The sequence below is a fragment of the Sebastes umbrosus genome, chromosome 21 (genome assembly GCF_015220745.1).
Source record: "Sebastes umbrosus isolate fSebUmb1 chromosome 21, fSebUmb1.pri, whole genome shotgun sequence".
Classification (NCBI taxonomy): domain Eukaryota; kingdom Metazoa; phylum Chordata; class Actinopteri; order Perciformes; family Sebastidae; genus Sebastes; species Sebastes umbrosus.
The window spans coordinates 23,400,652-23,424,703 of record NC_051289.1 but is presented as its reverse complement, the minus strand read 5'-3'; the positions used below and the strand labels follow the sequence as shown (position 1 = coordinate 23,424,703).

The 24,052-nt window shown below is 44.5% G+C and overlaps 1 protein-coding gene across 3 annotated transcripts in view; it reads right to left on the bottom strand.

Moving 5' to 3' along the window:
• Positions 1-24,052, bottom strand: part of LOC119480529 (partitioning defective 3 homolog) — a 431,832-nt gene that overhangs the window by 114,722 nt on the left and 293,058 nt on the right. For all 3 annotated transcript variants that reach the window (XM_037756853.1, XM_037756854.1, XM_037756855.1), the window contains 2 exons: positions 22,095-22,331; positions 17,436-17,664 (listed from right to left, as the gene is read on the bottom strand). In XM_037756853.1, the coding sequence (XP_037612781.1) occupies positions 17,436-17,664; positions 22,095-22,331 (466 nt within the window). The remainder of the gene's footprint in view (positions 1-17,435; positions 17,665-22,094; positions 22,332-24,052) is intronic.

The window sequence follows — 24,052 nt, the reverse complement described above, 5'->3', positions numbered from 1 at the left end:
TGTAATCTAACGCGTCAGTCATATATATGCTTTAGTGATGTTATGACTGCCACTGATGCGATGAAACATCAAGTGTTCAATCAAGTGTCCTGACTTCCGCCGACAGCATCTCATAAAATGTTCAAATATTGTTGCATATTGTAGGCATATTCCTGAGTAGCTGGCTTTGTTGCGTGTGTCTGATATTACTATAAAAGAAGTCAGTAAATAGGTACTCCATTCAATATGATACATCCTCATATATCACAGTAAACAGAAGGGTTTATACCACTAGCAGTGGATGCCTCATACATCATCTTTATCGATTTACAGGGTAATAATACTTCAAGGCTGCGGCACAATAGGGGGAGTAAAAAGTCAAAGACTGAATTTCTCAGAGAGGGAGAAAAAAAGTAAATTATGCAAAGCCTCAAAGCCAGTTTGATTGTTACAATCATTTAATCTGGGGAGTAGATTTGAGAGAAGCTAATCTGTTTTGACATCTTCCGCGGGGACTTTGTGGGTTTGCTCACAGGAAGTTTGCTGAGAGGACAGCGGGGAATAGCCGTCTATTTTCTTCTCCTAAAATTCAAAGTGATGTGATGGACCACCTGGTTCAACCCTCACATATAAGGTGTTTAAATTAGTCAAATCTGCAAATGGAACAGGTGAGCCAGAAAGAGAAAAAAAGCGACTGCATCTATCAATTTGAGTAAGTGATGAGAAGATAATTTCAAGGGCAGACAGAGAGAATCATTATGGTTTCTGCTCGGCCAACCTGAAAGTTAATCCGAATCTCCCGGGGCGGAGTCCCCCGCAGACGTCCGTCTGATGTGCCGTCTGAGCCCCCATCCCCCCCCCCCACCCAGAAACTGTATTTGTCGCAGTCGGGAAGAAAATAAATAACTCCACCCGCTGCATTTCACGGTGATAATCTATAAAGCACCATAAAAAAAATATTCTCTCAGAGAAGAATCGAGACGTTATTATCATCTTATTGATGGCAAAAGTACACAGCAGAAAGTTAGACTAGCACACACACTCGCACACACACACACACACTTTCTCCTATCCTCGTCCAAAGCAAGGGCATGTCAATACGAAGCAGTGCACGGTTTCTACACAGTGCTTCACCTGGGGCAAAACCCTGACAGTGGCATGTAATTTTAATAGCGCCTTGTTAGGAAGGCGAGGCTGTCGGATTTGTCTGTCCTCCTCGCCAGCTAAGTGTTGTTGCAGCTGTGGCGAGTAAACACTCTCTACCTGGGGTGAGACACACAGATGCCTTGTAAAAAAAAAAATCCAATAATACAGTCAGAGAAAGAAAAAGGGAGTTTTTTTTTTTTTTTTTTTCTTCCCCGGGAATCACACTGTGACCCAGCGATCGTTAACAGGCATTAAAGGGGCATTCGTTATCGTCGAGTGGCCTCGGCGTAATGTCCCCACCACTGGTTTCCAGGGACACCGGAGCCCGGAGAGGCACGGGAGGATGTTCATCCAGCCTCCAGCCACCGCCAGCCGATTATCTCCCTTCCCCACGGAACTCATTATCCGCAACCTGTAATGTCAGTCAGCGCTTTCCCTGCTCAGCCAGACCTCTTTTAAAACCAGAATCTATAATTTGAGGCATCCTCAGAGAAGCCTTAAGAGTTAAAGGAAGACTGCAACCTGAGATTCATCAATGAATGTGTGAGATAAGGTAGCGCCCCTTTGGGTTGACACCATCTTGGGGGTTCACGTGCTTTCAAAAATAACACAACCCTTAACGCAGTTGCACATTCCTCTGCCTTTTTACAGAGACTCTGCCTCTTACAGGTCACAGCGAGATATGACATCTCTGCGCTTTCCCCTCATTGGACGAGGGGTGGCGCGCACCGAACCAATCGATTTCCCCGTGAGGAAAGGAGAAGGGGGGCTGCTGTTGATTGGCTGCAGCTCTAGAGGGAAGCCGGGCCTAATTCCTCCAGCGATGGTGTGAAAACAGTGGGTGAGAGGCACAGGGAGGAGGGAGGATGGGAGTCGAAATGGTTCACACCGGGGTGGGAAAAGCGGCGTGTCGCGCACCACGGAGGCATGACATGCATTTATTCATGACATCAGGCCCGGCCCCAGCAGCGGGGACAGCGCCACGGGCGAGAGACGGAGGAGAAATGATTCTCACCAGATACTCCTATACGCCTCTTAGGGTTCTCCCAGCTGAGCGAAGGAGACGGCGTCGCGTTGACGGATGTTCCGTTTCAGTGACGCTCTACATGGTCATACCGAAATAATGAAAACGAAAAAAACAATTTACAGTTGCCATCCCGGATCGTTGTATTTAAATGACAGTCTTTTTTCGCCTGTCCCAACCTGTTTACCATAAAGAGGTTATTGTATGGAAATGAAGATTTTCCGGGGGATGCATGGAAATTGATGCCGCCCTTTCAGAAAATAGTTTTCAGCCTTAAATTTATGTTTTCCTGCCGTGTCAGTCAGTGTTTCCTGTTATTTTCTGCAACCCTCTATCTTCTTCCATGTTTACTCCCCTCTTCACACTTCCCTTTCACAATTTATCTTCCTCGTTTGCTCTGTTTTTCTTCCTTTTTCTCTTATCCAAGTCTGTGTCCAATGGCCGAATCAACAACTCCATTCCACCGCTGGTCTAGTTGTTAGGAGACATACTGTAGATAGCTGAAGACTAACACAGCCTCGCCGCCAACACTCCTAACTGGTAGGAGGAAGAGTAAACAAGAAAAAGGGTTTAGACTAAAATAAATACATGTGTGTGTGTGTGTGTGTGTGTGTGTGTGTGAAGAATGGTCAGTCGCAGATAGCCGCAGGGCTATTTTTGGGTGGCATCCCATCCTACAGATATTTTATTTTGCTTCCGCTGTGTTTGTTTGTGCCGTTATGTTGTGAATGTGTGTGTGGAGGAGGGTATGGTAGATTTTTAAAATTCCAGCAACGGAGTTAATCCGCTCTTATTAAGAAACAGAGACCAGACAGAATGTAGAGCTGCATCACAGTGAATGAGGATGCTTTTAAACTAACAACTATCAGTATCAAAGCAACTGTTGAACTGAATAAGTGTATACATGTGTGTGTGTGTGTGTTGGAAGTAGAGTTTGAATGTCTGTCTACAACTAAAAGTTCTTTCATGCCTGTGTGTGTATTTGCAAGATGGATGAAAAAAACAGCATTCATCTGCTTGCTCTGTGTGCCAATTATTCATATTTAAGCAATAGCAGGTACACAAGCATGTGTTTGTGTGTGTGTGCGTGTGTGTGTTTCTATATATGTGTGCCTGTATATCAAGGGACAGCTTGGCTTTTCCATATTTCAAACAGCCTGTGAAATACAAAGGACGAGGCCCAGCCCAACATGATTGCCTTTAATGTTTCACATAAATCACTGAGTTATGTGTGTGTGTGTGTGCGTGTTTGTGTGGAGGGGAGGGGGTGTTTCTGCACACGCTCAGAGGAATGTTTCAAATCCCTGACACCCCTGATTAAAGCCTCTCATTACAACACAAATAAACAGTCCAAACGCATTCATACAGCCATTTGTTAAAGTGTATGAGCGCAGTGAGGGGGGAGTTTCTGAAGGGCAATTTACATAGAAACACTTGAGCAGCTCCGAGGGAAGTTCAGGTGTTGGGGTAAGCTTTGTGTGTGTGTCTGTGTGTGTGTGTGTGTGTGTGTGTGTGTGTGTGTGTGTGTGTGTGTGTGTGTGTGTGTGTGTGTGTGTGTCTGTGTGTGTGTGCATTCACATCAGACAAAGTCATTTGAATTGCTGACATTTTTACCACCCGCATCATCCTGCACGCTTTTCTTTGACTCACTACAAACAGACAAATTAGGGCTGTCAAAGTTAATGCAATAATAATGCACATTTGTTTCTAACAACACTTATTTGTTTAACGCATTAACGCAACTTGCAATTTTTAGGTTGAAGCAGACTCAAAGCTAGAGTGAATATACTGGCATTATCTTATAGAAAGCATAAGGAATCCATTGGTACCAACCATGTCATATTAGCTTGTCGACATGGAGGCTAACTAAAACCGGCATGGCCATTTTCAAAGGGGTCCCTTGACCTCTGACCTCAAGATATGTGAATGTAAATGGGTTCTATGGGTACCCACGAGTCTCCCCTTTACAGACATGCCCACTTTATGATAATCACATGCAGTTTGGGGCAAGTCACAGTCAAGTCAGCACACTGACACACTGACAGCTGTTGTTGCCTGTTGGGCTGCAGTTTGCCATGTTTGAGGTTATTTTTTTATGCTAAATGCAGTACCTGTGAGGGTTTCTGGACAATATTTACCTCTGCCAAGGCCAAAGGTTTTGTTGGTTTGTTTGTTTGTTTGTCTGTTTGTTAGAAGGATTACTCCAAAAGTCTGCGATGGATTTGAATGACAATGGCGATCCGTATCACGATCCGGATTCAGTAATTTTTTTAAGAATTCCAATCATCCTGAGCATTAAGATAACACATGCGCAGTGTAACTGATGACGCGTCGATGACGCATGACCCCGCCTCCTTCTGAGAGCAGAGAGATACGTGTGTGGATGTGTGGCGAGACATCGAGGTGCGGGAGCTGCTGGCCGTCCACGGTGAGAAAGGAAAAAGCGGTAGATGACGGGATGAGAGACAACGTAGTGTAACGTTATTCAGACATAACAAGGCTGCTGAATGAGAGAGGGCATCCTCCGATACGTTACACGGAAACACACCGTGTTAATAAAAAGCCGACCACCTCACGGTACCGCCAGCTGTGAGCTGTGTGTGTGTTTTTAAAGTCACGCACCTTGGCGGAGGTCTGCGCTCTCAGAGTGCCATTCTAGTTGTCATTGTTTTGTGCTGTTAATTGATTTCCAATAATAAATATACATTTGCATAAAGCAAGCATATTTCCCCACTCCCATGTGGATAACAGTATTAAATACTTGAAAAATCTCCCTTTAAGGTGCATTTTGAACAGATAAAAAGTGTGTGATTAATCATAATTAAATATTTGAATTGCCCGACAGCCCTAAGACAAACACATTATCAGTTGCCAAATGCCTTTGCTAGCCACAACCCATGCACAAGTACACACACACACACACACACATATGATCTCACATGCTCATATACATACTGTATACACAGTCACATTTGGCTAATCCTTAACCAACCTAGCCCACACACTCACACTCACACACACACACACAGGGATGCAGGAATGAGGGGAGGGGACAGCGCTGTGGTTTCTCTGTGGAAGAGCTACAGTAGGTGGCTCAGACTGTGACCTAGATACAGTATGGCACACTGCATTCCTAATAGGCCATTTTGATCACTGCCACTCTCTGTATCCTCAGCTAGGCGGCTGCCGCATGCCTCAAACGCACAAAAAAAACTCAGCATTCAGCAAACACAGCACCCCAAAGTATGCTCAGCTCTTTTAATGATAGCAACCGCAATTGTGGATGTGGAAGTGCCACAGCAGAAAAAAAAAAAAAAAAGGCAGCCTGGATTTTGGAAACAAAATACCAGTGATGTGCAGAAACTCACTGGGATCAGATCTTTAACTTCGTACAACTTAAAGCCAGTGGGACGCGTACTGTAGGTGAGAGGAAATAGCTTGTGATTATTGTCCTTGTTATACATTTTTTCGCCTCTTCTGTTTTGATAACCCTTGCTTCTCGCAATTATTTCCCGACTAATTTACGCGCTGATGAGTCTGGAGACGGATGTGTTTTTGCGACGCTCAAATGCCTGATTTCCAAAGCGCTCACCTAAAGGACAGGCGAGGGGAGAAGTGAGGCAGGTTTCCTGTCTCGTAAACGTCAGACTTTGAAATACAGGCATGGACACACAGCGGCCCGAGCGGAGCCGCTGATCCGTGATATACATCCTTCCCAGCATTCAGAGGGAGACGGGAGAGGTCTTTCTGTCAATGCCACGATGAATCTCCAGGGCAGCTTGGAAGGAGGAGGAGGGGGGAGAGGGGCTTACGGGTGGATGTATGGAAAGAAAGAGGGAGGGAGTGACAGTAATTGTGAGTAAAGTGAGGATGAGCGAGAGTAGGAACCCCATGGGTTCTCAGGGATAGTGACTGTACATCACAAGCAGGTTAAATAAATCACCCCGGACACTCCTCTTCGCTCTACCGTTGGATGAAACTGCTGGTTCTCCAAAGCAAAACACATAAAAAATACTACAAGAACAGAACCATATGTCAAATTAAACATGCTGCATGGAGCATTTTCTAAGTCATGAAATCATTTATAAAACCTCAGCGCAATTACTATAAACAAATGAGACGGCGAGATCAATAAGATCATTTGCAGCCTCTACCCACCTCCACATTACATTATATATTGCAGACACCGAATGGGATATGTGCTACACTAATGTACAGCACCAAGGAAACTGGAAGGAGGTGGGTTTTTGGAATGGATCACCAGCAAACATAAAGCTGATAAATCAAGAGAAAAGAAGCTTGTGATAAAAAAAGAAACATCCTCCTTGTGTCAGGGAGCAGAGGGGTTTATGGGAAATGCGGTATAACAATACCACTGGCATGAGACTACAAATGAACCATTAAATACTACCGAGGTTAAGTTGGTATACCAACTCACACCAGACAAGAACGTCAATATTTGGCAATTCAACAAAACTCCTGATTCAATGTCCAATGCCAAGATTTTTAAAATTCTGTGTGTATGACAACTGTGCATGGTTGAGGTTAGGGAAAGGTCATGGTTATGACAAACTCTGATTACGGTATGGTTAAGGTTAGGCAACTAAAACACTTGAGTTTGGGGAACGCAGTTTAGGTTAAGTAAGGATTGTGGCAACTCACATACGGAGGCACCCTTTACGTGACTTGTCAGTATTGTTATCCCCGTGAGTCATGTGAGTCGTTAGTCAGTGAAGTTACCATCAACCACGACCGTTTCCTAACCCTAATGAAGTGGATGTGTTGCCTTAACCTAACTTCCTGTGAAAACGGAAGTTTATTTTGAAACATCACGTAGTGAGCGTATATTGACACGCCGTCCCTGACACGTCCAAAACTAAGCATCTGATGCCGAGGGGCACTGACCAATAGAGCTGGGCAATATGGCCAAAATCTTTTATCACGATAGAGGTCATTTCATATCTCGATAACAATATATAACATGAAATAACCACATTTTTCGCCACTTTTCTCATTTTAGGAACTTGAGTGAAAAATGAACATAACTATTTTAAATGAAAATATAGAGAAAAATAAATATAGGCCTAGCCTATATTGCGATAGAAACGATATAGAAAAATAAATACGATAGATATTTTTATATCGTTTTGACAATATATCATCATAAAGCCCAGCCCTACTGACTAAGAGGAGATATTTGACGAGTTGGGAGTGAGAATGTATTGATTGCGGTCATGGTTAATGAAAAGGCATTGCAGGTCATGTGTTGGGACACGCCCATCCACCACCCTGGCCTCCACACCCCTTACTTTCCAACTCTCCACATAAAGGACACGCTACTTCCTGCATTGTCCCTGAATGTTAGCTCTGGACGTACTGTAAACCAGACGGTGCAGAAGAAGCCCATTATGAGTTAAGAAATCAAAATATCAACTGGCCTTTATCTGTTATTGTGGACTGTTCAGTCCATCATCACACACTCATCCCCATCTACATCCTCCCTCAGTAACAGACTAGGTGGGTGGGGAGCTCACACATCTTGGTATCCTGGTATGGCAGTGAGAGGCCAATTAAGATTCCTTCATGACAAACACAGGGAGGAATGAAATCCTGATCCAACCATGAAAAGAATCCCCATTTCTCTGACGCTCTCACCAAAGACAGAAAAAAAAGATCATAGTCTGGGAGACAGAGAAGGAGAGAGGTGGAAACGCAGGAGAAAAAAAAATAGACAATTTCACTTTACATGCCGAACACATGTCGAGACGCTGACAGAACAAGAGGAATACGGTTCTTGGCTTTAATTGGTTGCCTTTGATGGGAATCAGAAGTGTAATTCAACATCGATTGATATTACCTTTGTAATTCAAAAGCAATTTTCCATGTTTTATCTTGCTTGCCTTTACTGTGATTGTTTCTCTACCCAATAGCCATCCTCTCACTCACATGTTAAGGTGTGCGCACACATCAGCAGGTGGGAACTCAGTTGGATGGGAAAGGTCATTCCAGCCAAAGGCCTCTATTTCATTACATGCTAAGCCTTGTGGATGGGTGAGCAGACTAGCAATGAGTCGTACTGTAGCAGGCAGCTCGCTTCATTTGCATAGCACAGGGGGAAATAAATAGCTTCTCCCATGTGCATTTCTCACCTCTGTCTCTGTAATATCAAGCATGCTTTGCATCTCTAATTCAACTTATACTTTTCCCTCTCCTCAGACCAAAACATATATTGAATATGGTTTATTACGGTGGAGGGGGGGGGGCATTTGTGATTCATTTGTACTATTTACAAAAACAAAATGGGATTGTGCCGTTCTCAGATCTTTGTACGTGTTCTTAATGTTTTCTCATTATTTTCAAATCCGCCTCTCCTCTGAGAGTCCACTCGCATTGGAACAGTCTTTTCTCTGATTGATCAAAGCGATTCGGGCCAGAGCGAAAAAATAACATCAAAGTGGAATCAAAGTGTCTCCAAAGTGTGAAAAACAAATATCAAACGGAGAGGGAGCAAGTTAAGAAACATCCGGCGGGGTCTGTTTGGAACGTCGAGGCTGATGAAAGGAGAGACGATGGAGGGAGGGAGAGCGGGAGAGAAGAGGAGAGTAAGGAAGATAGCCGAAGCGTAAAGCCTGGTTTACGGACGCCGGCGCGAGGTGCGCGTGATAGAAAATTGCATCATCGTGTCTTTCGCACACCACGCAAAGTTGGCGCGGCGCTTGGTCTTGCAACTCTGAATTTTTAGAACTACGCGCCCACTTCGTGCGCTGCGCCTTTTCATTTCAACATGGACACCTTCGAGGGAAGACATCTCTACAACTGTTCATTGAGAGAGCACAGGGACAGTCAAATGTCATTACATTTTTGGAAAGAAATAGGCAACACGTGACAAGTTGTGTTGTCGCGGTCACATGCAGTCGCTTTCCCAGTAAGTCTCCACCGCACCATTGAGTATAGCTGCGAGGCTGTCAGCTGTGTCTCTGCCTGGCGTAACGTTATCGAGTGCCCGACAGACCGCGTGTGTGTGGCGGCGGTGAGTGTGGGGTTGTCAGTGGCGTTACAGCTGTAGCAGTGTGTGTACGGTTTATTTTGTCGGTGAAAAAATGCTACAACTCCTCAAGACCGGAGCCAACCTTTCTGTATCTTGCAACACTGGCTCAGACTGTCTTAAGGTGGGCTGTTAAGGTGGACCAGCTTTTCTGCTTAAAGTGACAAGCCGCTCCTCCGAGTTTCGTGCAGCTTTTTAATTCATTTTTAATGTTTCTTTTAATCCTTTAACCGATAGCGTTAATCGGTTAAAATTCTTAATGTTGGTTAATGATTAAACGGTTAATTATTATCATCCTCTCTGGTAACACTCGTTGACTTCTTGCTTATCCACAGACTATGTTGTTTTTACGCCCCCCCTGGCGTTTCGGAGCATGTTGTAACGAACAATGCGTTGAGCATATACGCCTCCGTGCATGCTCGTAGCGCACGCGCCATCTACGGAGGCCAGCGCCACGGAGTATAAACAAAGCTTAAAGAGAAGAGACAACATGTTGGAGGAGAGAATAGTAAGGGGAGTCTTGGGTTTCCATCGGTGGGTCCCGGTGTGATTCCACTGGGGTTGGATCATTAGTAGTCACAGGCCTGGTAGAGTATGGAGGGGTGCACTGCTGCACTTAATTTGAGCTCTTTAATAACATACTTTATGAATTCAGTCATGTTTGCAGCCCTCTGCCTGAGCCACAGCGTGAGAGACATCGGTGTATCTCATTTCAGGCCGACAAGATTTCAGATTCAATTAACTCCATCGTGCAACACCACCTCTCCTCACACACACACACACACACACACGCAGCTTCCCCACTTCTCCCCATGCTTCAAGGTCTATCTCGGAGCACTGCATGATCATTCTAAACCTAATTACTTCAGGGCTGTCTGATGGAGGCCCAGCACTGCCCAATCACATTTGCATCGAGTGGCCAGAAGCAGAGGAAGTGCGGCCGGACAGCCAGACCTCCCCCCTCTCTCTCTGCACCCCCCCATGCCTGAAACGGCCATCTCTCATCCACGCATGGTGGCTGATGTCGCAGAGCATCCTCTCCTCCCCCCTCCTCCTTTATCCTATCACTCAGCCTCTCCCTCCGTCTAACTGCTTCACCCTCGGCAGAAATTGACAGTGACATCCAATTTTTTGACACCAGACACAAAGCTGTACTCTCCTTAACCTGGCGTACAGAAGAGTTTTCTTGTTTTACTGTTTTCATCTCCCGACGTTGCACCCTGTGACAGTGGCGCTAATCTTCTCAGTGGGGGGGGGGGACTTTGTTGTTTGCAGTCTGGCCCCCGCTGGGCCTCTTTGGTACATGATTGCCAGGGAGGAGAGTAATGGGATGTCACACTAAGAGGACGTTTTTGTGAGGGAGTTTGGAGTTCACCACCCAAAAAATGACCAATTTAATGTCTTGCACCAGCTATGAAGACACGAGGGATTGGGGGGGGGGGGTTCTTCTGAAAAGATCCCCAAGAAGTTGAAAAGGCTGCCCCCCCCCTCTCTCTGTATAGTGCCCTCGGTGACATGATATTTCTTTTAGCTGTGCAGGCATTTGAAGGTGATATTGAGGTATGACTTTACACTTGGCAAAGCTGCCAAAAGCTGCCAAAGTTCACTGCTGAGTTCTCTCTGAAATATTAAAACTATGACAGGGTAAATCTGTGGCTCACTTTGCTTTAGCTCGCTCCACAGGGAGGTCAAAGGTTCAGGGGTCAGCAGCGCAGACAGAAGTGCCCCTAGAGCTGACAGTGAGTCACTTTGTTGCGCACAGGCACTTCGAAAGGAGTGAATCCTCGGAGACTAGAAAAAGCAACTTCTCCCCCAATCACTGACCGCCCTGCTGAGCTGATGCTCATCATATAGCATCACCATCCACAGTCCATGTTACATTAGTTTCTTTTTCATGTAATTATCTTTATGCTGCCTTTCTCATATTCCTCACCTCACCCCAGCTTGCCAGTCATTCTCACTTGCGGTACTCGATGCTGCGCCCCGTGCTCGCCTTTACTACCTCGGCGCGGTGATGAGTGAGCCCGAGCAAAAGAAGAACAATTATCATTTTCTCTAAGATTGCATTCAGCAGATGTCAGGGCCCACATGTGGAGGCAGCTAATTGCTGTCTCCAAATCAACTGTGGCATAATACTACAAGCATATGTGCGCCTTGTGTGTGTGTGTGTGTGTGTGCGCGAGGGAAGGTGGAGGGGACGATGGGGTGCGTTATAAAAGAGAGTATAAGGGTGTGTGTTGATCCATCAGGCACGCCCTCGGTCGTGTGTGTGTGCATAAAAAAAGAAAGCCAGGCTAATGCATGTGTCATGTCGGCGTACTAATGATCAAGCCGGCTTACCCGCCATCAGCTGTTCACACCCACACGAGCAGAAAGAATCATATGGTATATGAAGACACGGAGCGGCGCCGGAGCACGCTAACTACCTACTCTCATGCTACACATTAGGCAATTTCGTGGCATGGTATCCATATTCTAGGCATACTAGAATATGGACACATGCATGCTAACACACTCGTGCCAAACCCCCCCCCATACACACACACTCCGGTGCTCCCGGCGTGCTTCCACACTGCCGAAGAATAATAAAGACTGAAGGATGGAAAGCATCCCTCCACTCCAGCTTTCCCTTTCCACTCCACACCCCTCTCCCTCCCGCATGTTGCCGTGAGTGGGGCTGCATCTGGAGGGAGGAGCAGGCACATGAGGTCCCTGGGGGTGATGGAGGGTAGGCGGTTTGGGGAGGTGGAGAAAGGGGGGCTGTCACACTGAGCTCCGGTGTCGGCTGATGGCTCGGCGTGAGGCGTGCCACTTATCAGATTGGTGGGGAGTAGGGGGGTAAGGGGTAACTGTGTGTGTGTGTGTGTGTGTGTGTGTGTGTGTGTGCGCGGGTGAGGAAGCACTAGGGGAGAAAGGGTGAGGGCGATGCCAGAGCCCATTAACACATCTTTTCATCTGTGCGCACACACGCAAAGCATTGCACGCGCACGTACATGCAAATTGTACCTTGAACACACACACACGTACACACACAAAATGTAGAAAAACCACCAGAGATCCTCCGTCATCCCTACAGGCAGACAGTAGCCCGATGCCGTGACTGCCTGACGCTGTGAAAAGCTCCCTTCTTCTCTCATCCCCCCCTTTCCTTTTCATCCTCCTTTCCCACTCTCCCTCGGTGCCCCAGTTCACTCCAGTGCACACGCTCCCTCTCTCCTTCCACCCTTCGCCCCGCCCCCCCCTTCCACCTCTCTGCCCCTCCACTCCTCCGTACTATAACCCTGCCTTCCATTCTAGCAGCCTTCACTGGCTTGGCTCCTTCATGCTACTGTGTGATGCATTTCCCTTGCTCTTGTTGAAAAAAACACATTTACACATTCATAGAAAATCATTTGGATATAGACAGTGCATGAACTGAAAAAAAAAACACGTATAATCTTATTCACGTGTTGGCGTGTGTATCGGCCGGTATCAGCAATCTCTTGCGACTTATTCCTATTTATTCATTATTTCTTCAAGCATGTTACACTGTGTCAGTCATAATCAGTTGTGACTTTATAGCTATTATTAAACTAGGGCTATATATCTTCTATAGTAGGCCTATAATACTCCAATAACTGAAACATTATGATTAAGGAGGTGGGTATATAGTATGAATACTTAAAGTGTTTTACTGTCTTATATCGCTCTATAATATATTATAGGATGTCTATAGGCTGGACTCAACAGCAGACAGACAGACAGACAGACAGACAGACAGACAGACAGACAGGTGTACATGCAGAGCTGAGGTGTGTGAGTTGTTCATTCAGGTTTTAGGAGCAGAGTCCCAGTCAGGATGCTCACACATATCATACAGAGATACATTCTGAATTTCTACAGTGAATAAAAGATGCGCTGAGATATTGGGTTTGGGGTCCTCCCCCGAGAAAATCTGAAGGTTTTTGACTTAAAACTAGCAATTTTACATCATTTAGGACCATTATTATTACTAGTTATATGGTTATTTTCTTATTTATCACAACCTTCGTCTGATCATTAAATTCTTCTGGAAATGTTTGCGCTGTAAAATCATATTCTAAAATCAAAAGAGCGGATTCAGAAAACTTCAAAATAATGTCACATTAACTATAAAACACAGAAAAAACGCAAACATTGTATCGATAAATTACATCACCCTCGTTCTCAACCCCCCGCCTCCCTCGTGCTGTGCGATGCCATGCGTTGGTTCATCCAGATGCTCTCTCCACATAACCTAGTGTATTTATCAAACATGTTCATACAGCTTATGAGAAGCTGCGCCGTGTAATGGCAGAGAAAACACTATGACATTATGAATCTCTGAGAGAACCATTGAGAAGACATGGAGAGGGGAGAGAAGAGCACCGGCAGCTTGAGAGAAATTCTGGTACACATGAAAAAGTCACGGTACGCCGAGGAGGAAAATGTAATGTGAGTACTGGCCCACAGAACTGGATATAAAAATGCGTGCACACCTTACAAAAATATAAGGAGATGGAAATTTTTCCATCTCAGAGTCTAATTAACACATTCAAATATGAAATTTCACTGTGTTTCAATAATTGAACACACGACTCTATAATAAATGACTCAGGATGGGTATTTTTTTTTTTGCACACGACACGGTCACAGACGCGTAAACATAACAAGAGATGGAGATGGGGCTTTGATGGAGGAGGTCAGTCAGTCACAGAGCAGATAAACAACACCTCATTAGGCATGTTGAAGGGAGCCTCACAGGCCACGCCGGGACATCATTGTCTGCTAGCATGCTAACGCAGCCCTGGGCAAAGCTTCCAACGTATAAACAAACCTGATAGGATCGGAAAGTAATGATCACATGTTATCCACTAGAAAGGACATGAATAATCACATGCAATGGGCCGCCCTGCGCTCCGCTATAAACCACTGGATGCAACAGACATCCTTGAAATAACAATGATGTGGAGCTGCCCTGGGCTGGTTTTTTATCCTATGCATGCATGCGCATTACTGTCCATTCATAAGATTATCAGCTATACATTACTGGATGCTACAGTACACCCTATACCAGGCGTCCTATAGGCAGTACAGTAGTGATACAGAGAGGCAGGGGAGCTCTGCACTACAGTTTCTTTGCTTTGGGCTTTAGGCAGTCAATTTTCTTTCCATCACACACTCGCACACTTTCAGTCATTCTTGCGCTCGCAGTATTTATCTCATAGTCTCCCCCTCTATCCTCCCTCCCTCTCCTTATATTAGGCCATCCTCCTTTCCCCCTGGCTCTGATGTTAATGCACTCCCAATCAGCCTGTCCATTAAGCAGACGTGCGCTACACGTTCATCAGGCCGTCCAAAGGACTGCATGCAAATGAGCTCAAATTGCAGTGCGCTGCAAACTCCTTGAAATCTCCTTAGCGGGAGAACGTGAGCGTATAAGACGCGCGTGTGTGTGTGATAGGATGCAGGAACGAGCGAGCGCCTGCCCGTCCATTTTATGCAAATGGCGAACCACAGAGACGAGCATTACAAAGGATTAACCCAATCAGGGTGCCTTTTTGATGTTTTGATGCGATGATGAAACGCTCACATGTGAAACTTGCTGAGTCTATCTGTGATTCATAAGCCTGAGAGTGTCGAGTTACTGTCAGCCAGAACCTTTTTCTCAGGCAGCGAAACTTCTCCGTTCTGAAAATCGCTGTCAAAACTTTTGCTAAAAGTGCGAAACGCAACAGATCTTTCACTTTCTTTCCCTCTCCTCTCTTTTGACTGCGAGGCATTTCACATCACTCCATTTTGTTCTTTACGACAAAAAAAAAAAGTTTGTTATTGTATCCAGTGGGACGCATCCATTCTCACCTCAGTTCCTTGCCATCTCTAACTTTTCTAAACCTGAAGAGAAAAAGGACAGCGTAGATGTGTGGGTGTGGGAGCTGTCACAGTTTTTCAGTGGAAAAATTGTTTGAGGTATCATCAAGGAGAAGGAGTAGCGGAAAGAAGGAAAGACAATGCTTGAGCGTCAGAGAGCTACGCTGGTTCAGAAGGTTGCCTCTTTGCATTCAGGAGGCACGGGGCCTGGTGTTAAATGCATGGAGCAGGAGGAAGGAGGAGGGGGGGAGTGTCAGCAAGGCCTGCCGCGTGCCAACTCTTAAGTGGCGGTGGCACTCAAAGATAATGAAGAACGATGATGAGGCCGAGGAGGGCATGCCGAGGGCCCGCGTGCACAGTTAAAATCACCCAGCAGCCACCTATCGGGCCGAGCACACGGCCACTCAAAAAGCTTTGCCAACGGCGCTGATTGCATGTCGCAGAGTATCAAAACCTGTGGCTCAAATTTCCACTTTCATTTACTACACTTCTCTGTGTGCACACTCCTGCGAACATACCACGTTTGTGCTGCACGCCTGGGTGTGTGACAGAATGTGTTGTCATTATGCGTTTACACCACAGGATGCAAAGACTCACAAGAGTGAAAATAATGGAAGATAAGGCGAGTTTCCCCCCCGCATTCCTCAATCGTGACCTCCAAACACACTTGTCGTCTTTATTGTTCATTACCGAGCCGTGTGCCGCGATACGCTAACTAATCCCATTAAACTAATCCACATGAAAACAACTTACGGCACGATAACGGCCCGCACCGCCTCCACCGTTAATTTATGCCATATTCAAATGTGCACGGAATTGAAATAATTAATGTGACTCCCCCATTAATTTCCTTGTTGCAGAGAGATACTGGATGGATACCCGCAGGATGTTTGTTTTCATCCACCGTCTCTTTGCACATTTCTGCTACTATTGTTTATGTAAGAACTTGAAAATGTTTTTGCACATTAGTCCTCAAAGGCAGTGAATTATTTTCCAAGCTGGGAGTGTATAATGTATGTATATAATGTAACAACCACAACATTTGCTAGCAGAAGTATCTGGTTCAAATTTGCTTCCAACTTCCTGGTGTATGTGAGGATATAATTAGGGCGTCAATCGATTAGAATATTTAATCGCGATTAATCGCACATTTTTTATCTGTTCCAAATGTACTTTAAAGGGAGATTTGTCAAGTATTTAATTCTCTTATCAACATGGGAGTGGACAAATATGCTGCTTTAAGCAAATTTATGTATATAGTTATTATTGGAAATCAATTGACAACACGAAACAATGACAAATATTGTCAAGAAACCCTCACAGGTACTGCATTTACCATAAAATAATATGCTCAAATCATAACATGGTAAACTGCAGCCCAACAGGCAACAACAGCTGTCAGTGTGTCAGTGTGCTGACTTGATTATGACTTGCCCAAAACTGCTTGTGATTATCATAAAGTGGGCATGTCTGTAAAGGGGAGACTCGTGGGTACCCATAGAACCCATTAACATTCACATATCTTGAGGTCAGAGGTCAAGGGACCCCTTTGAAAATGGCCATATCAGTTTTTCCTCCGCCAAAATGTAGCTTAAATTTGCAGCGTTATTTAGCCTCCTTCTTGATAAGTTAATATGTCATGATTGGTACCAATAGATTACTTAGGTTTTATAGTTTCATATGGTGCCAGTATCTTAAATCTAGCTTTAAAACTGAGCCCACTAAAACCTAAAAATCACAAGTTGCATTAATGCGTTATCACGTACAATGTTGAAGACCTGAAGCAGGTGAGACATTAAGTCTTTTGCTAGGAAACATCATATTCTTTTTTTGAATTGATGAATATCTAAAGGAGGTTGAGAGCAGAATCATGCCACCTCTCATGGTCTTCCAAGGTTGTCTGCCTCCATAATCTTGCAACCGCATGATGAGACAGCCACAGAGGATAGCAGCCACAGGCAACAATTCCAACCTGCACTCCATTTTATCATCTTCAAAAAGGTCTTTTTTATCCCCAGAACCAAATCGCAGCTCACCACACACTGGCTCACCACGCCGTGCGGGGCCCTGAACATTGTCCGCTGTTTAACAAATGCGGAGCGTGTTTGGATAGGAGGAGCGCGCACGCGGGATTATGAATAAAACATGTTGCCCTTATTAAAAATAATCTGGCTCAAAAGTGCCAGAGGCCCTCGAGGTCGATAACTCCCCCCCTCCCCTCCATCGCACAGGGTTCAAGGAGAGGGGTCCCTGATTAGCAACATCCAGAGAATGCATTCAAATTTGACGTGTTGAGTGGAATTAAACAAAGCAGATAGCGTTTGGCGCCTTGGGGGCGACACAGGGGAGGGTTTTTAGGATTTTGAGCTATACCTGAACATCTCGCCCAGGCCCTTCAGCACGCCCTTCTTGGCTTTGTTCTTGTCCTTGTCCTTCTCTTTGTCCCTTTCGGGTTTCTTCTCCTTCCCCCCGACCTTGTCCCGATCCTTCTGCCTGTCCTCTTTGGAGAGGTTGCCGTTCAGCCCGGGTCCCACGATGAGGTCGCCGCTGGTGGACATCGACTCACGACCCGATCTGGAACTTCCCTCTGTGTCCTCATCCACTGGAAGGGAAGGGAGATAAAAGGTGATAAGGAGGGTGTTAAATATAGATATTGAGAGGGCGAGAGAGCAGCACACAAACGCAGGGATGGAAAGAAAAATACAATAAAAGCAGACACTTTAACTTCCACTTGACTCCCCGTGGATCACAGAAGCCGCATTTGAACTCAGCACACAACAACACCACTTTTTTTTTTCCATCTGTTACAAAAGCAGCACTTCTTTCATCAGACGAACCATTAAAAGAAAAAGCTGTGTCCCACAAGGTACGGCAGCTTTGAACAAAACACACTGAATCCATGCGCCTCATTACAGCGGAACATATTTACATTGCACACCCTTTGAGAATTCAGTTTTTTCACTTAGCTGAAAGCCTCAAGTTATTTCAAATGTGTACATTTCACACAGCTCACCAGAGAACTCTTCTTTTACTTTCTTTTCTGTTGCATTTGCATGCGACCAAAAAAGTGAGAAGCTGTAACGATCCTCTCACGAATCTGGTTCTTAATTCACGTCTCAACTAATTTCAGCCCAGACATCAAATTGAAAACCAAACTCCTTAAGGTGATGTAGGGTTGATTAAACTCAAAGTTTCCATCACATCTAATCAGAACTGATGTGCAAAATGTAATTAATCTGTCAGTAATTATACATTTAAATAATCTTGAAAATGGCTCCCAGGGATCTTAATTGCAAATGCAGTGCACTTCGCAGTCGGCGTAGCTCCTGTCTATCTCTGCCTCCGAGGCGTGAGGTAGATGTCCTTCAGATTACAACTTATTACGGTCATGCGTGTTGTCGTCTGAGTTCTGTCTTTGATGGAAGAGAGAAAAAGCGCTTATCGTGAGGAAAGAAGAGGGAGGGACCATGATGGATTTTAGGTATATGGGATGAGACAGACTGGAGCGGCTGGATTCACATTTCAAGGAACAGTGGGGTTTGTTTTCTCTTGTGATCTGTGAAGTTATCAGCTATTTCTTTCAGCTGCTATCTCAGAGGCAATGACTGAAATGGAATCTCGACGTGTGGCACTGTAGAGCGGGAATAGCGAGCGAAGCAGCAGCTTAAACCTGCTCATTATGCAATCCATCGCCGCATGCAGCCCCTCCCTTCCCTTCTCTCCACCTCCACAGATTTGGGAGCAGGTTTCAGCGTATCAGTTTCATCACTCAATCTGCCGCCTGCTTATCATTCACTAAAGAGCAACGGCAGCTGTGTGCTGTATCTGGCTATTTAAATGACTGAGATTAGCAGGAGTGCTAATGTCGCTACTGCTTAATGATGCCAAGCTGCAGATAACATACTAAACATTGTAATCCAGACCGTCCCAGGGGGCAGTGGGCGGCCATGTGTGCTTGGAAGTGTGGAGGCCTGGGCGTGTGTGTGTGTGTGTGTATGTGTTTGTGGCCAGTGTAGGCTGTATAAAATAAGTGGACGTAGTCACAGTGACGTCACCCACTGGTTTGTAGACTGTCGTTTTGGAGGTCAGGTCTAGAAGGTAACCCGCAAATTGTGAAATCTGGCAAAAACTCTTGCGAGACACGCTGCCCGACGATCTATCCTAACCTTGACCATTCAAGGTCAATGCCTAACCTAAACTATTCAACGTCAATGCCTAAAAATAACCATTCAAGGTCAATACCTAAAAATATCCATTCAAGGTCAATGTCTAACCTTAACTTATCAAGGTCAATGCCTAACCTTAACCATTCAAGGTCAATGCCTAACCTTAACCATTCAAGGTCAATGCCTTATCTTAACCATTCAAGCCAATGCCTAACTTAACCATTCAAGGTCAATGACTAACTTTAACTATTCAAGGTCAATACCTAACTTTAACTATTCAAGGTCAATGCCTAACTTAACCATTCAAGGTCAATGCCTAACCTTAACCATTCAAGGTCAATGCCTTATCTTAACCATTCAAGCCAATGCCTAACTTAACCATTCAAGGTCAATGACTAACTTTAACTATTCAAGGTCAATGACTAACTTTAACTATTCAAGGTCAATGCCTAACTTTAACTATTCAAGGTCAATGCCTAACTTAACCATTCAAGGTCAATGGTTAACTTTAACTATTTAAGGTCAATGCCTAACCTTAACTATTCAAGGTCAATGCCTAACCTTAACCATTCAAGGTCAATGCCTAACCTTAACCATTCAAGGTCAATGTCTAACTTTAACTATTCAAGGTCAATGCCTACCCTTTACTATTCAAGATCAATGTCTAACTTTAACCATCTCGTGTCTCGTTTCCCAACTTGTGAGTTACCATCTAGACATGACACGTTTTGAAGCCCGAGTTTGGCATTAGCCAATTCACTTTCATGAACTGAAAAAAACACTGTGAAATGGTTAAAGTTCTAAGACGAAAACGCGGACAACTCCCAGACCGGACAACGCCGTGGTAACGACCTGTCAACCACGCCCTAAAGCATCCCCTGCTTTATGGTCTATTTTACTCTAAATGGGACCATAATTTACTAAATGAACATCATGCTGTATTGAAGAAGACTTGAATCTAGCGATTGAGATCATAAACTCATGTTTACAATGTTTACTGAGGTAATAAATCAAGTGAGAAGTAGGGTCATTTTCTCAGAGACTTCTATACAAAAGGACTTCTTTTTTCGACCAGAGGAGTCGCCCCCTGCTGGCTGTTAGAAAGAACGCAAGTTTAAGGCAATTCAGCATTGGCTTCACTTTTCAGACCCGGAGGTTGTCGCCTGGTGGTCAGCTTCTTTATATGTAGTCATAACGATGCCTCATACTGAGTTTTATGGGAGGCCAAACAAAAGGGAATATACTTCATATGAATGTTTTGTCATCTTCCATTCACTTTGAGTCTTTCAAATAAAGCAAGACAGGAAAAGAAGATCTCCTATCAAAAAACATTCAAAAGACTTAACACCGGACATCAAAAGGTGAGGCCGTCCACGGCAATTTAATGGAACAGAAAAGAAAAAAAGCCTTGGCTGACAAAATGACAACAGAACCACTGATGAAAGCGTCAAGACTCGAAAGATAATTTGCAGAGACAGACAACCACGGGAAACATTTTGTCACTTTAGTGAAACTCTACCATTAAACTTTCCTGCCTTAAAAATCAAGGACATTTAAGCCGGCCTGTCAGCAAAGGTTATGACAGACAAGTAAAATTGCCAGTTTTATTCAAATACATAAAAGGAAGGGATTTTTGCTCAGCAGAGCAGATTTTTCCTTTTTTTTTATTTCCTCAAACGATGCAACACAAAGTAGCACAAGGGGAAGTGCATTTTTTCCCTGCAGGATATCTTGTGGGGACACATTTTCTTTAGGTGATGCCACATTCTTATTTTATGTAAATAAAAGTCTGGGAGCAGAGGAAGGCAGCGGCTTATCTGTCAACTTTGACTATTAACCTCAGTGACGAGCACGGACTGGCTTGCTTTTATCTAAATTGAAAAACAGAGTTATTTGAATATCATGGGGGAGAATGCAATATACCACGGCAGGGGAAATCGCTTGCTTTCCCCATTTTTCTTTGCCGAGATAAGACTGTATTTAGTGGCTTGCCGACAGAGCTTATGAGAACAAAGCGTTTCAGGCAAATAATTCCCTCTTTTTCAAATGTCCCCCAGCTCTTTTAATGGAATCCTTTAATGGTGAATGGAAATTTATATCTGGTGATTACTCTTGTGGTGTTATTACCTGTCACAAAACGTAAGACGGCTGTCTCTCGATCCCCAACTCGTGTCTTTTTGTCATCAAACACCGAGTGGGGATGGATATATTCACTCAAATGGAAGGTGGCATGTCTTTTCCTTTTCTAATGTTGCTGCCTTCGTAGTTTAGAATAAAGTCATTCTGGTTTCAGTCCCAGTCAGGTACGGGAGGAAAACAAAAAGTGAGGAATCCTGGCAAAGTTGTGCAGCGTTATGTGCCAAACCAAACTGGCACCGACTGAAGCAAAGACATGTACTTCATTTATAATCATTGTAAATGCAATTACGTGATATTATGTGTAAAACGGATACAATGGTAGCCTGACTTGTGTGGGTAAACAGCACAATCTTTCTCTCGCATGCACTCTTGTTTAAAAACATGGCAATGCACTTTAAGAGTATGTACGCTCCTGGGAAAACATGTCTCTGACAATCGCACTCAACATGAACTATGTGAATATTAATGAGAGTGTAACCTAGACGCTTATTGCAGATGTGCTTCATGACACACACACACACATCTCTCCAGCAAAAGGGGATCCCTAACCTAGTTTACTTAAGGGTAAATCTTGCCATTTTGAAAAAGGCTCTGGGGAGGCATTATTGAGTTGGCCTATATTACACTGACTGAATTTCCTTTCTATTGTACGTTATATAACAACACACATTCTGGATCTCTACTATGAATAAACACAATCTTAAAAAACTCTGCATGAATCACTCACATGTCTCCATGCTGTTCTGCTCCTCCGTCGTCGGGGCACCAGGTTTCTCGTACGATTTGTCGATCGCGGCTCGGAAGCTCTCGTTGCAGCCGCGGCCCCTGGCGATCCGGGAGCGCGGCCTGTTGACGTTGATCTCGCCGCCGTTCAGCGTCGCCTCGGCGACAGCCATCTGGAGGCTTTCGAGGGAGCTGGACTTTTTCAGACCCAACGAGGGTCCGACCTCTTGTTCTGCAGAACCTATGGGAAGAGGAAATAGCGTCAGCGAGGCCAGCAGACTTAATAGCACACGACTCTAACTCTCCCCCACAAAGGTGGCCTAAAGCAATCATCTCGGAGCTCATTGCGTGTCAATGAATCATTCACGTGTTGCTGGTTTCATATGGGATGATGTTATGCGGCGTACTTGGCGAGCCAAGAGAAGGTGTGAGTCTGGCAATTAGCATGAAAAACAAATTGGCTGGCCGATGAAGTGTGTGGAATGAGAACAGAGTATTATATCTTCGCTGAGACATTTTCCTGGTGAGAATTATAATTCAACTTTTGTCCTTGTGTCTGCAGTCAAATTATGTAGCTGAAGCATAATGCATATAAATGGGCCAATATCAAAAGACAGCAATGTGCCACAGCACCGGAGCGATCACAGTGTTCTACTAAACTATAATAAGTTCCCCAAATGCTTGGATAGAGTGTAAAGCTCTAACTATTTCCATAGGTGGTCCTCTCACTGCTCTCTCTTTTAATGAGTTGCTCTCATAGAAAGTATATAAGAAGTGGACGTAGTCACCTTTACAGTACATCACCCATTGGTTTAAGTTCAGCCGTTTTGAAGCCTCGAGTTCAGCATTTTGGACGTCGCCATCTTGGTTTTTTGCAACCAGAAATGACAGGGTGAAAGGGTGGAGCTAAGTACGACCGAAACCTGAATAAGACATTTTTAGGCGACCAAAAAGGTTATAATTTACTTCCATGAACTGAAAACACACTGTGAAAGGGTTATAGTTGTAAGACGAAAACACGGACAACTCCCAGACCGGACAACGCCGTGGTAGCAACCTGTCAATCACAAGTTAGCCACGCCTTAAAGCATCCCCTGCTTTATGGTCTGTTTGACTCTAAATGGGACCATAATTTACTAAAATAACATCATGCTGTATTGAAGAAGACTTGAAACTAGCGATTGAGACCATAAACTCATGTTTACAGTGTTTACTGAGGTAATAAATCAAGTGAGAAGTAGGGTCATTTTGTCATAGACTTCTATACAATCAGACTTCTTTTTGCAACCAGAGGAGTCGCCCCCTGCTGGCTATTAGAAAGAATGCAAGTTGAAGACACTTCCGCATTGGCTTCACTTTTCAGACCCGGAGGTTGCCCATTGGTTGCTCTGAGAGAGGCTGAGTAAAACAGAAAGAGAAGGCATTTAGACCGAGGATATCTAATTCCATTCATTTCCAGCACAGTTATCTTGTACTCACTTCCCCAACTTAGCACCAACAACATCTCACAGCTGCAGTGTGTTGCTCTATTTTTAAGGCCTTCGCATGTGTAGATGTTAGATAGCTGCAGGTAATAGCACATCATGAGGGCAGAACAAGGCTCCGTTATCGGTCTTATGTTGATTAGTCCGGTGGGAGAAAAAACATCATCAAAACATCTGTCGACACAGGCTGCCTGCAGAACAAAGCTAGAACACGTGGAACCTTTCCGATACACTACCATCATATTTACTAGGGCTGTGTATTGACAAGAATTTGGCAATACGATACTTATCACGATGATTCAATATATTGCGATACTGTCAGCAATGCAATTTTTTTAAATCAAATTTTAAGAAAACCGCCATCGTGTAAAGAACACACCACCACCTGAGTAAAATAAGTTTACTTCTTTCATGCGATCAGAACAGTGGGATCTGTGTTTGCCTTCATCACAGTCCCTGTAACATCCAACGTCACAGC